This window comes from Coenobita brevimanus, chromosome 17 (genome assembly GCF_032717465.1).
Source record: "Coenobita brevimanus isolate Jiangsu-jjx chromosome 17, ASM3271746v2, whole genome shotgun sequence".
In the NCBI taxonomy this organism is placed as follows: domain Eukaryota; kingdom Metazoa; phylum Arthropoda; class Malacostraca; order Decapoda; family Coenobitidae; genus Coenobita; species Coenobita brevimanus.
This window is the reverse complement of record NC_136970.1, coordinates 4,287,883-4,302,723: the sequence shown is the minus strand read 5'-3', so window position 1 is coordinate 4,302,723 and position 14,841 is coordinate 4,287,883. Positions and strand designations below refer to the sequence as shown.

Sequence of the window (14,841 nt, the reverse complement as noted above, 5' to 3'; positions counted from 1 at the left end):
ACTCCATCCACCTTCATATTCCCTACTTTTCCATTCATATCTCCAATCAAAAACACTCTCTCTTCCTTTCAAACTTTTCCATGCACACTTCCACATTTATCCAGAACTCTTCTCTCACTCTGCTTGCACAATCTTGTGTTGGTGCATACACGCACACAATCGCCCACATTGGTAGTCCAACTTTCAATATTTCCAGACAGTCCTTGAGCCAACCGATCTGTACTCTCTTATATTCTCCTTCCATCTGTTACTCACAACAATTCACACTCCTTCTCTTGCCCTCTCATTCTCACATACTTCCATGCATATACCCCATCCATACTCCCATTCTCTCACACTCTCACCTCTCCATTTAGTTTCAGTTAATTCACATCATGAAGCTGAGATGCTGTTGATATGAGGAAAAAAGGTAAGAATTAGTTTGTGATTGCTTGTTTTATTATTTGTATTATTATTACTGTTATTATTATTATTATTATTATTATTATTATTATTATCATTATTATTATTATTATTAGTGGTAGGTGGTGGCGACCATCATCCACTCACTTGATGTAGTGCTGCCTACTTCTTGCTTAGCCTTTATCATTCTTTTTCTGTGCCTGTCCTCCTCTCTTCCTATTTCTCCCAGCTTTCCTGTCACTTCTTATTGCTTTTCTTTCCATTACAGGTGGCTTTACATTGAGTGACAAGCCAAATGGTTTCCTGTAAGCCAAGAAACCATTTACAATGATGGGTGGTAACCATATAACCAAACCATACGTGCTCCTTACATATCAACAAGTGGGTTGGTGGAGGGTTAGTGCCCCTCCCTGTAAAACAAATAACTCAGAGTCGAATGGCCACCCCTTATGGGATTATGTCGTCTTGCAATAGATAGACAGATAGACAGTTAATTCACATACATCCACTTTCGCACCCTCAAGCACCTGGACAATCTCTCTTTCTTTCACCTCATCATTTGCTCCCCTTATATTCCACGTCGCAATCCTTACCATGTCCTTTGTACAGTTCTTAGTCGGCGCCTTGTGGTCAGTCCTGGTCCGAGGCGTTTTGTTCGTATTTTTAGTTATTTGTTTTCCGGGGAGGGGCACTAACCCTCTGCCAACCCACTTATTGTCACATTGGGAACATGTTTTGGTTGGTTATAAGGTTACCACCCAGCACTGTAAATGCATTCCTGGTTTACAGGAAATAATTTAGCTTGTCACTCAGTGTAGAGCTACCCTAAAAACAGAATACCACTACACTGCACTAAGTGGGTAAATGATGGGCACCCCCACCCACCACAGTATACCCTCCCACCTACACTGGACACTCAGGTGTCCGGTGTAGGTGGGAGGGTGGCGTCGTGGGAGGCCCTTTCCTGGTGGGGGCCTTAGCGGTGTGGTGGCCCTCGGGACTGGGGCCAAATAGGGCCAGTAGGCGCGCTGCTCGACGCCTGCCCTTGGCTGGGGTGGGAGTCCTGGTGGAGGATCCTGGCTGGTCCGGGCCCAGGGTCGTCAGGGCACTCCTTGAGGTCTGGGGGCTGCTGTCTCGTTGGGAGGGGGAGGCCATCAGGGGTCGTCTGCAGCCGCTCGCTCTCGGGGAGTCCGACAGCTGCTGGAGGCATCGGGGGCTTGGCTGCAGGGACAGGACACCCAGGCTCACAACAGTTCTGCTCCAGACACTCTCCAACAGGAGTCCTGTAGGGGAGAAATCTCTACTGTTAGTGGTACAGGGGGAGCATGAGGGGCGTCTCACTCGGCCTCTGAAGAGGTGGGCCGAGCCAGGGATGTCGCCCTTGCTGGGAGTCTCCGGGGTAGTGGAGGAGGGAAGACCGGTGGTATTTCCCTCAGCTTGGCAGGTCCGGTGACTCTGCTGGAACTTCACTCCGGGGCAGTGGAAGGAGATCCAGTGGACTCTTCTTCCTTCTGGTAGGTCTGGTGGACTCTACCAAGGCTCCCTCCTGGGGTGGTGGAGGAAGGAGGTCTGGTGGACTCTCCCTCTGCCCGACAAGTCCGGTGGACTTTGCCGGGGCACCACCCGTCCCGGGGACGGCAGAAGAAGGAAGTCCGATGGACTTTCTGACTCCTGTGGCAGGTCTGGTGGACTCTACCATTGTCCTGCTGCTAGGAGAAAGTCACAGCCGAGGGGTATCCGGTGGATTTCCCCTCTGCGGCAGGTCCGGTGGACTCTACCATGGCTCTGCTCCCTTCCCTGGGACTACAGGTGGGGGGGGTCCGATGGATGTTCTGATACCCCTGCTCCCGAAGGTGGTTGGCAGAAGAGGAAGGTCCGATGGAATCTCCCTCTGCAGCAAATCTGGTGGACTCTACTGCGCTGCTGCTCCCCTTGGGGTATGTAGGTCTAGGAAGACCAGTGGTCTTTCCTCCTCTTGTGATGGCAGGTCCGGTGGACTCTGCCATGAGGGCCTACATGGGACTGTATGAAAACAAGCCCCACCCCGAGTCTGATGAGTGCTGTCCGGGTCAGAGGGTAATGCACTTGAGCAGTGCACTTCCCATTGGTCTGGCTGGGTGGAAGAGGGGCATATGGTAGCTGGGGACATGGGCCGGTGTGGCTCGGGCCCCTGTGAACCTCCCAGTGACCTCCTTTTGGGGTGGGTGTTGCGCCCTCCCTAGGGTCATTTCGTCGGTTAGGTATTTCATATGTATATATATATAATATACCTTACCCACTCCATTTATTACAAGGAAATAAGGTTACTGATGATGGTCATAACGAAGATGAAGGTGGTATTGATGATGATCATTATGTGTTTAGGAAAGCTTGGGTCTTAAGAATAACAAAGCTCAAACATGATGTGTCACCAGGTTACATACACTATCAGTTTGTAATCTACATTTATCAGGAATTTTGGTGTACACATGTCGTATAGGGAATTCTTGTTTTAAATAGATGGTTTCCAAAACATCACAACTTTCACCATACAACTGATGCTGCAATTTGGATGAAAATGATAAATCAGCTGTATAGGTAGTTTTGGAGTCATTGCAGGCAGTTTTTGGTAATTTAGTATGACCTTACTGGAAAAAAAAAAAAAGTTATTTGTAATGAGAAATCACTGGACCCCATTACTGGAGAGGGATGCTTGTATGACTGAGCCCACTCATCTTTGTGCCACCTCATGAAGGTGATCCTCTCGAGCATCACTAGGATGTGTGCAGGCAAATTATGATTATGAAACACTAGTTTTTGATTCAGGGGTAAAAAAGAAAATCTGACCTCAGTTATATAATTAATCACAAAGCAACTCTAAGTACAGTAAATTAAATTCATCAGCAGCTTAGTAATGAAACACCCTTAAATGCTTGCAAACTGTAGTCTGCTCTCTCAAAAAATGAGTTGGGGGAGGGAATATGTTGAATGTTTAAATTTCACTGTAGCGGACTTGAATCTTCAACAAGACCCACTGAGATGTTATAAAAACACCCTCAATGCCTGTAACCGTCACGCCAGTTCTGAATGAGACAGCCCTAGCATGTATTCAGCATGGATGGTGGGTATTAGCACTGAAGGGGTGACATGTAAAGGAGTGTAATAGGGAGGAGGACTCCTGGGCCTTGGGATCTGACTCGATGCCTGTAGTCAGGTGGTGGGGGGAAGGTTAACATCTTCAGGACATCATTGGTTCAGCATAAGTTACATGAAATTTTGTGTTGCTGTCCTAGTTGCTTGAATACTGCATGGTGTGGCATTACTATTTACTAATTATGTTGAGTCTATTCTCACATGGTTTACACGTGTCTGTAGTATTATCTAATCTTTGGGTGTATGAGAGTAGAGTAGAAGTGGAAAGTGTCCACGGCCATATCTGCCTTGTCTGACCTTGTGAGCTGTGTTTCTTGGTGATCTGTAAATGAAGGTACTTCTGTATGGTAAGGATCAGGCACGATTGGTGGTATGGTGTGACTTGTTCGTAGCAGTTATAATACCAGTTTGTCAGAAGAACTTTCAAAACCAGCCCAACGTAACCAGAGTCGTACTGGGCTAATGCATGTCTGAGATGGTTCAGCTTTTATGTATGGGTTAGAGTCAGTGGGAGGTCCTTAAACTATTCATACCATGAAACCAAATGTCAAACCTGATAGGGGTAGAGAGAAAATAAAGGCCGGAAGAAATACGGAAGTATCAAGAGAGGAAGGACAGAAGTGAAGAAGGAAGGCAATAAGGAGAGAATGATTGGAGACAAAATGGTCTCTTTTAGTCTTCCCCTCACATGGGAAAGAATTTACAAGGGAATTTCATTTTTGTCCTGTTCGAACTTTTTTCGTGTAGCTTAATGGTAGAAAATACAATCCTACGACTCGTTTCCATAACACTTGGTGAGTAGCATTGTATTCTGGTGTTAATCTCTTGTTATATTTCAGCATCCCAGATGGCGAGATGTTAATTTTTGGCCAGATTTAAGTAAATTTGGTTTAGTGACTGACCGCCTTAGATATTCCGCCTCAGATATAGTTTGCTCATCTCATTCCGCGCGGGACTGGCCGGTGGGCTGGATTTGTAATTCTAACTTGTTTATAAGAAAAAATTTTCCCCATAACAGATAACTATTATCACAGTTCGTTTTTCGCATTTTGGCACTTCGGTTTTCACTATAATTTGACTGTAAAATGTTTAGTAGTTAAATGTGAAGCCAAACACCTATACATAAATACAGCTTAAGCGTAGGAGAGTTTATGAATACGTCCACGTGTCACCGTAGTTGTGAGGGACAAAATATAGCTCAGTAGTAGCACGTATCCAGCTGCTCTAGTGTTTGTAGGCGGTATAAGTTATCTCGCATTTTAGCCCCAGTGTTTCTTTGTATTTCAAACCTTGGAGGGAAATTTCGTCCATCAGTGCCACGACGATGGTAGATACGAGTATTTTGAATGATACCGCAGTCTCTCTCATGGTAAATTGGTAATGATTTTGTTTGTTACATTTAATTATCAAGTGAGAACCATCAATGAGTCCGAGTTCAAAATCCACCCCAATCAAAACAAAAACAAACAAAAAAAGCCATAACTCCGTAAGTTTCCTGTGGCTTAAATGGACGTAGATCACGTAGCCTGTGCTGCCTGTCCTTCGCCTTAGATTTCATAACGCCTTTTCCTCTCGATTTGCATATGTATTACACGTATAAACCATTCATTGTTACTGACGCAGACCATGTCAACATCAAATTGCTACAGGATAAAAACCATACGTTATGTTGTAGTATGCAGAGAAAATCGCAGAGGAAGCTACTACGAACTCTTATATGCCAAGAATACGCCCTTTTCCAGGTTATTCATTATACCAAGATAGCAGCAAAAGGTGTGGCAGGACAAAATTGAATCACCCGAGGAAAAATAAGCCCGTGTCTAAAGCATGGGCTGCCTCGTGCCAAAAATCCGCCAGTGATGCTGGCCATATAAGTATCCATATAATATTGTTACGTTTTGTTTACTTTTATGGATGGCCATGTTATCATTTCTCTCTCCTCACTTTCCCCCGCAAATATGTCTCCTCCCTTAAGCCCGTCACACATATGCGACTCAAGGGCCGACCGTGGCGCGACTCAAGGTCATGTCCTAGTTGGCTCCCACACCTCCCGACTGGTCCCGAATCTGCTCTGCTCGTGACTGCCTAACAACCGCGTCAGGACTGCCTCACAACCGGTCTTGACGTCCTCAAGAACGCAACAAGATCACGAGGCGACGGAGCTATGAGTCTTCAAATATGAAATTTAAATTTTTGTCAGCCATGACCGTGACGTGACTGCCCACGAACGCAAGACGACTTCGTGACGCGTTTGGGGAATGCACCCCGACCCCCCTAGGACACCCCCACGACCGACCCATGGGGTGGGGTATTACACCTGAATCACCCATGACATCGAGTGTGGGGTGGGGCATCACACCTAGACCACCAATGACACCCAGAGTGGAGTGGGGCATCACACCTAGACCACCAATGACACCCAGTGTGGGGCGGGGACATCACACCTAGACCACCAATGACACCCAGTGTGGGGCGGGGACATCACACCTAGACCACCAATGACACCCAGTGTGGGGCGGGGACATCACACCTAGACCACCAATGACACCCAGTGTGGGGCGGGGACATCACACCTAGACCACCAATGACACCCAGTGTGGGGTGGGGCATCACACCTGGACCACCAGTGACACCCAGAGCATCACCATGGACCTCTCCTGTGTCTAGTCAGTTGATGAGGGACACACAGTCATAACATTTTTTTTTTGTCGGCAACAGCTTCTTGGCACACACTGACTGCATCATGACACATCCAATTGAGCTAAGACAGCATCACGACCGACATACAACACTTCCGACTGCAACACAACTGTGACATGACTTTGGCAAGTCGTGAGGTGGCCACTATTTTTTAACGCCTGCATTAGAAAATCGTGAGGCCCGACGAGTCGTCCCAGCGGCTCACAAGTGCCCTAAAGAGTCTAGGCTTTGTCGGCGAATCAAGGGACGATCAATGAAAAAATGCATTATGACCTTGAGTTGTGCCACGGTTGGCCCTTGAGTCATTTGTGTGTGACAGGGCTTTAGCCTCTTCCCCCCCCCCCCATCTCATCGCGTCTTACTTGCCCCGCAACCATCCTTTTCTCATTCCTTTATTCCCCTACCCTGCTTATCACCCCTTTCCACCTCTCTTCCCTCCCTCCACACTATCCCTCAGTCTCTCTTCCTCTCTTCATCCATCCCTTATCATAAATAAGTGTAGCATGTATCGGGTGGCTGATTTTTGTTGGTTCATATTTTTACGAATGGTTGAATGAGGGAAGTGTCAAAGTAAGTGTATGGAAATTATTGAATGTGAGCTAATAAATGTAGTGCCTGAAATAGTAAAAGTATGGTTAATGATTTTTAAAGACAAAAAATTGTTGAGAAAATATGAAAAGTTTGGAAGAGCAGTACAGCTGTGTACTGTGATAAGGCAAGTGAGTGTAGCCTGCTGGGTTTGCCAGAGAACAGTGATGTGATACGGAGGTCATGTAGCCAAGTTTATAGCAGAAAATAACTTTAAGTAACTGCTATGATTTGGAGACCATTATGTGACAGTAAGTGCCGTGAGTGCCCATTGGTATTACAGTGGCATATTCAGTGGAAAAAATTAAGCCCATATAGATAAATTGTTTAAAAGTTTACAAGAGGATGAGAAAAAAGGCAGAGTATAAGAGAGAAGTGGAGGAACGATTGGGCGAATATGAATTGGAGCAGATGGGGGATGTGGGAGGTGTGTGCGGGATATTTACAGAAACAATATGTGCAGCATGTGATGTGGTGTGTGGGAGGAAGAGAAGACGGAGGGGGGTGCAAGGAACAGCATGGTGGACTGAAGAGGTGAGACAGGCTGTGGCACAAAAGAAGAAAGCATACAATGAATGGATGAGAAGTAGGGGCATAGAAGAAGTTGAGAGGCGGAAGAGAGAGTTATATGTAGAAAGAAAGAGAGAGGTGAAAAGATTAGTAAGAGCGAGTAAGAAGAGAGTGGATGAGGAATTTGGAAGGAATTTGAGTGTAAAGTGGAGGGACTGTAAGAAGATGTTCTGGAAAGAGGTGAAAAGAGTAAGACAGGGTGGAAGTGAGGTTAGCAGGGGAGTGAAAGATAAAAATGGTAGATTACAAGTGGAGAAAGGAGAAAAAGTGAGCAGATGGAGAGAACAGTTTAAGGAATTGTTGAACATACAGGATGGAAGTAATGCGAGTATAAGTGGCTGGGGAATGGCTGGGAGAAGGAGGGAGGTGAGAAGACAGGAAGAAATCAGTAGGATAGAAGTTGTGGAAGCAATGAAGAAAGTCAAAATGGGGAAAGCCCCAGGAATTGATGGAGTGTGTGGTGAAATGCTGAAGCATGGGGGAGAGATAGTAGTAGAATGGATGTGGAAGATGTGCAGATTGGCCTGGGAGGAAGGTAGAGTCCCGGGATTGGAAGTCAGGTATAATTATTCCCTTGTACAAAGGAAAAGGGGAAAAAGAAGTGTGTGGTAATCATAGGGGCATTTGTCTTCTTAGTATATTAGGAAAAGTGTATGGTAGGATACTTATTGACAGAGTTAGAGAAAGAACAGAGAAATTAGTTGGAGAAGAACAGGGAGGCTTTAGGAAGGGAAGAGGTTGTGTAGATCAGATATTCATTCTTAGATCTTTAGTGGAAAAGTTTCTAGAGAAGGGAAAGAAGTTGTATGCGGCTTTCATGGATTTGGAGAAAGCATATGACAGGGTGGATAGACAAGGATTGTGGAAAGTATTAAGAATATATGGAGTAGTTGGAAAGTTGTTGAATGCTGTGAAGAGTATGTATGATGGCGCTAAGGCTGCAGTGCATGTGGATGGTGAACTAAGTGAATTTTTCTCTTTGGAGGTTGGGTTGAAACAGGGATGTGTCATGTCTCCATGGTTGTTCAATCTGTACATGGATGGGGTAATAAAAGAGGTACAAGGTAGGGTAGTGGATGTTGGAGTGGCCCTGGTGAGAGAGGATAGTGTTTGGAAACTCCCTGTACTGTTGTTTGCAGATGATACTGTGTTGTTGAGTGAAGACGAAGGGGAGCTGCAAGGCTTGGTGGATGAGTTTGGGAGAGTGTGCAAGAAACGGAATCTAAAGGTGAATGTAGGGAAGAGTAAAGTGATGGTTTTTGAGAGAGGTGAAGGCATTGAATGTACAGCGAGGTTGGATGGTGAGGAATTGGGACATGTGAGTACGTTTAAGTACTTGGGTAGTGTGATGAGTAAGGATGGAGGTTTGGAGGGTGAAGTGCTTGAAAGGGTACAGCAGGGAAGAAGGGTTGCTGGTTCTTTGAAAGCAGTGATAAGAAACAGGGGAGTGAGCATGGAAGTGAAAAAGTTACTACATGACAGTATTGTGATACCAACTCTAACGTATGGAAGTGAAGCTTGGACATTGTTGGAAGGACACGAGTCAAGAGTGAGAGCAATGGAAATGAGTTATTTAAGAGGAGCCTGTGGAGTCACATGGAGAGACAGGCTGACGAATGAGATTATAAAGGAGCATTGTGGTGTTGATGTAGATGTGATAGGAAGTGTTATGAGGAACACACTGAGGTGGTTTGGCCATGTGGAGAGGATGGAGGGTGAAAGACTGACGAAGAGAGTGTATGTGAGTGAGGTGGAGGGGGGAAGAGGGAGGGGGAGGCCAAGGATGAGATGGAGGGATGGGGTGGAGAGGTATATGAGAGAGGGGGGTGTGAGTTGGGAGCAGGGCAGTGAAATGGCGTTGGACAGGACGACGTGGAGGCGATTTGTTTGTGGCCACCCCAAACTGGATTGAGGCGTCTGGCAATAGATAGATAGTTTCCATTTATATATGATGTCCTCAGTCACTGGGTCACTAACCCCCATCCCCTTACCTGTGCAGCACAGTTTTTGGACAATGTCTCAGTAAGTGGACCATCATTGGTTGTGCTATTTTAAAACCATGATAAGCCCATCATGAAGGCAAACTCTACTGATTGTCAAGGTTGTAGGGCCCCATCATCTATGGCACATCAACATTATTTTGTGGATGCCATTTTTCAGTTTTACGCACTCGATAGGTACAGTATATGGGAACTCATGCATTTCAGAAACCTCTATTCTTTTCGCTTAAATTAGGCATAAAATTGCCACATCTCTGTTGTAAATACTGAACTATTGCAAGAGGTTAACACTAGAATGTGCTGTCAGTTACAAAAAGTGTTATGGAAAGAATGTAGTCATAGTATTGTCCTATTCTGCCATTGAGCTAGGAGAATTAAATTGCAAAGTGATGGAAAGCTCCGTGTAATTTAAATTAATGGAGTATGAGTCGCCCCCCACAAACATCGCAGCTTGAAGATTCAGCATCTCTTAATCATGTCACGTGTGGCCGAATAGCTTACACAGATAATAGGTCTACGGTAAATCCCAGGTCTATTAATTTTCAGTGTTCTAAGATCCTGCCACCTTCCTGCATCCCCCTCCCCCTCCCCTGTACCATACCTCAGGAACTGGGACACCTTTGGTCATGCAACTTGATATATAGCAATGGTACAGTAAGCCTTGGGAAACATCCAGCATTTTGATTTTAAAGATTTTAGGTTTGTATTTGTTGTCTGACATTAGAAACTGCTGCTGATGGGTGCTGTACTTCCTAACATCATATTCTGAGTGTTTATCCATGATAGCAACAGAAAACAGTAAGCTCATTTTAATGTCTATCTATCTATCGCCAAACGTCATAATCCCGTATGGGGTGGCCACTTGACTTTGAGTTACAGTAATCCCTCCACTTTCCGATGTAATAGAGCCAAAAGCATGTCTGGAAAGTGGGCCCAAGCCTCCTGGACTTGTACTTATGGACCCTAACCTACCCTGACCCAGAAAAACACCTATACAACTCCCTGCTGGACATGCATAGCACCTATTTAAGACCCAAATCACACCAATAAGGGATATAAAAGACTGAAATAAATGCAAAAGAACCTGAGAATGAGGTTTTAGAGGTGAGTTTATACAATATTAAACACTCTGGGTACTTCAACAAGGCCCTGGCTCATGGACTTGTACTTAAGGACCCTAACTCAGCCTAACTTTGAAAGCCATCTAAATAACTCCTTACTGGACATGCATAGCACATATTTAAACCTATTTAAGACCCTATTCACACCAATAATGGACATAAAGCATGAAATAAATGAAAAGGAACCAAAGAATGAGGAATTAGAAGTGGCTGTACCTCAGCCAGGGTACTTACAGCTGCCTTCTCTGGCTTTGGCTGTGGTGAAAATGCTCTTGAAACACGTACAGTAATCCAGTGTTGTGCTGCACTTACAGTAATTCTTTGCACTTTGAGTTATAATTGTTTAACACTGCACATTGTTAATTGCACCACACCAGTTTCAACCGCCAGTGTGCACTCCACAGTTAATCCTTTGCACTCTAAATTCTATTTTCTTAACACTGCACAACACTGTAAATTCCTGTGTGGTCTAGTGTCGAGATATTGCAGTTTATTCACTGTTTATTCACAAAAAACAAGCACATGTGGCTTCTATTACGATAAGCATCTGCTCTCGATCGGAGTTAGGCTGTGACAGTTGATGACGGGGTAACAGAGTTGCCAGATCGCAATGGCCACATTATCAAACTCCTCAATTTTCATTACAAAATTTAACTTTTCACTACCAAAGTCGTAAAGCTAGCATTTATTCTTCACTAATTACAGTATATATACAAGTGGAAATTCATGTAATCACTCTTCTTATAATTAACAGCATGTTGATTATTTTCATGCTATATAGGCTAGCAGATTAATCAGAGAGAGCAAACAATCCACCATCTCCATCCTGTGTATCCTCACACATGTGAAAAATCCTTTTGGTAATGCATTATTCTGATTCATTACCAAACGAATTTTTCATTACCCAATTGGCCCACATTTGGTAATGAAAAATACCAAATGGCAACCCTGACAGGGGAGGGGGAAGGGGGGAGGAAGGAAGGGATGAAGGATCCATGGTGTAACAGCTGTTCGGCGCCGCACGGCAATTTCAAATTACGGGTGGGAGAAAATTTGGATTTTGGGGGGATTTTTTTCTTTTTTTGGCCATTTTTGGGTTCCGAAGGTCCAGGCCCACAATGTCCGGAAAGTGGGCATCCGGAAAGTACAGGGATTACTGTATTTTTTGGACGGGGAGGGGCACTAACCCTCCACCAACCCACTTGTGTCACACGTAGGGAGCACGTATGGTTTGGTTATATGGTTGCCATCCAGCGTTGTAAATGGTTTCTTGGCTTACAGGAAACTTGGCTGTTAGTTGAATCCACAGAAAAGCAGCAACAGAAAACATTACGGTAAGCTGTAGTTTATTAACCGAAAATTAGTCTGTTGAGCCTTAACTGCCTCATACGTATAAGTGAAATTGATTGCCATTTTTCGCAAACTTAAAGTGCCCTGTAACATACCGGTACATGGAAGAAAGTGATTTTATGGAAGACAACCCAGACTTCCAATGAGAACTGTTCTTATATCACCATTCAACTATACCTTGAAGTACCTGCTGATTTAGCTATATTACATTGTAATACATGTGGAGAGAATGGAGAATGAAAGACTGACTAAGAGGGTGTATGTGGGTGAGGTGGGAGGAGGGAGAGGGAGAGGTAGACCAAGGATGAGGTGGAGGGATGGAGTTGAGAGGTATATGAGGGAGGGGGGGGTGAGTTGGGGGGAAGGTAGTCAAATGGTGGGTGACAGAGCGACTTGGAGGCGTTTTGTCTGCGGCCACCCTTTGCGGGATTAGGGCGTCGGGCTATAGATAGATAGATAGATAGACATTGTAAGCTCCATTCATCCATATATTAGTACAGTGCTCTTGCCTTTTATCTCCACTTTTTTTTTCTTAGAGTATGTAGAATGATTGGATTGGTTATACTGTAATTCATTCTCTCTCTCTCTCTCTCCTATTTATCTGTCTGTGTGTGTGGGATATGTAGCTGAATACCATGTACCAGTCCTGATCTTGTTGTTTTATCATGAGGATGCAATAGGTATGGTCCAACTCAGACATTCTTTAGGTTTAAACAGGAACAACATTTGCTTTAGATAGATAACATAGTAAGGGGGACAGAGAGACAGTGGGGGGGGGGGAGATGCAGCTGGGGTAAGGGTAGGAAAGGGAGGAGAGGTAGGTGCATGTACCCCACTGTGCAATAATCCTTACTAAAAGCCTAGGATGTGTACAGGCATAATGTTAAATGGAACAGTTGTGTAGTGAGGCTTGGTTTAATTAAGTGAAAAATAGGTGTTAATTCATCAGCAGCTTAGTGAAGAAATGAAGGCAGTGTATGTATTTGCCTTCTTTGATAAAGTCAGTATAAACAGGCTCAGTTCCAAATGCCCCTTGTAGCCATACACAACATGATACAGTAACCATCCCAATATCCGATGTAATTCAGCCAAAAGCATGTCCGGGAAGTGGGTTTGTCCGGTTACTGGGACCCTGCCTCCTGTACTGGTACTTATGGACCCTAACGCAGACTAACTCAGAAAACCACCAACATAACTCCTTACTGGACATCTGTAGCACCTGTTTGAGGTGCTATTCACACAAATAAGGGACAGAAAGCATGAAATGAATGAAAAGGAACCAGAGAATGAGGATTTAGAGGTGAGTATGGAAAATATTTATCAGTATTCAGGGTACTTACAACAAGTCCTTGGTTGTTGCAATGAATAACCCGCCTCCTCTCAGACTCTGACAGTAATAAGGTGCACCTGAAGCACCTACAGTAATCCAGTGTTGCAGTGCACCATTTGCACTCAGAATTTTAATTTCTTAACACTGCGCATTCTATTCTCACACGCTCTGCTGTACTTGACTCTCGTCACTGTTGCACTCTGCTCTGAAGCCATTGCACTCTAAATTCTAATTTCTTAACACTGTGCATTCTTTTCTCACTTGCTCTCTACTGAACTTGACTCTCATCAGTGTTGCACTGTGAACTGAAGCCTTTGCACTCTGAATACTAATTTCTTAACACTGCACATTATGTTCTTTGCACAACACTGTAAATTCCTGTGTGGTCTTGTGATGAGGTTTTGCTGTTTATTCACTCTCAGAGTCTGAAAGTAGGTGTTGCAGGTGGCCAAAGGGCGTGTTGCAGGGATGTGGTGATGGACTACCTCCTGCAGACAACTCTGAAGACAGGTGCACATGAGGAAGAGGCAGCAGAGGAACAACAGGGCCTGCAGGAGGTAGGGGACCACCACAAAGGCGAGCACGTGGGCGGCCATGGTGAAGATTGTACACTCTCGACGATAAATGAGTGGGAAATGGGGAGGAGGCAGCATCGCCCTGCTGGATGTCGGCGAAACTATGCGGCAAAATACAATTGGTCCATGCTGTGCACTAAGTTCAAATTACGGGTGGGAAAAAAATCGGATTTTGGGGGGATTTCTTTTTGTTTTTTGGCCATTTGGGGCTTCCGAAGGCTGCCAAATGTCCGGGTAGTGGAGTGTCTGGTTATTGGGCATCCGGATATTAAAGGGATTACTGTACTCAAGTTTTATGGGTTGTACAAGAATGAAGTGGAAGGGATCTATCTGTATTTGTCAATGGTATTTTTATTTGCACATTCTCATGAAAAAATTTAACTCACTTCTATGGGCCCTTACCTGTCGTCACACAACATGATGCTCAGGTTTAATCATTGTACAAGAACAGTGGATACAAGAAAGCAGTGGGAGGGATGTATCTATCTATATGTATCCATAGCATCTGTATGGCTTGTCACAGATTAAATATAGTACAATCATTCCTCTCCACAGGCCCATACCAGCCATCACATGACATGATGCTTAAGTTCTATGGGCTGTACAAGCAGGCAGTCGAAGGGCCATGTTCGGAGCCCAAGCCAGCCTTCTATGAGGTAGTCAAAGGCTATAAATGGAGGGCCTGGAGCAGCCTTGGGAATATGACACAAGACGAGGCCAAAAATGCATATGTGGAAGAGCTTAAGAAGGTTTGTAAGTTGTATACGTCTTAGGATGGAGCTTCGTATGGTGCTTAACCCACAGTTTTCTTATTCATATTATCAGTGTAAATTCATTTTTCCATTCACATGTCATGATGTCTGCCATTTTATAAATTAAAATGCAAAGTCAGTTCATATGCAGTATACATACAAGTAGACTGTAGTACCAGTCGAGCAGGGCCGTACTCCCAAGGTGGATGGAAAGCAGATGACAGGGAGAGCTGGAGCTCCTGTTTCACCAGCCCTTGGGACTAGTTCCCAACCATCCCCCTTTGCTGAACTTTTTCAGTGACTCAGTAACACAGAGAGTAG

General features: G+C 44.7%; 1 protein-coding gene across 1 annotated transcript in view; it reads left to right on the top strand.

The window, feature by feature from the left end:
- Positions 1-14,841, top strand: part of LOC145391231 (acyl-CoA-binding domain-containing protein 5-like) — a 92,133-nt gene that overhangs the window by 40,618 nt on the left and 36,674 nt on the right. Inside the window, exon 3 of the mRNA XM_080265907.1 lies at positions 14,324-14,517. Coding sequence (XP_080122033.1) covers positions 14,324-14,517 — 194 coding nt within the window. The remainder of the gene's footprint in view (positions 1-14,323; positions 14,518-14,841) is intronic.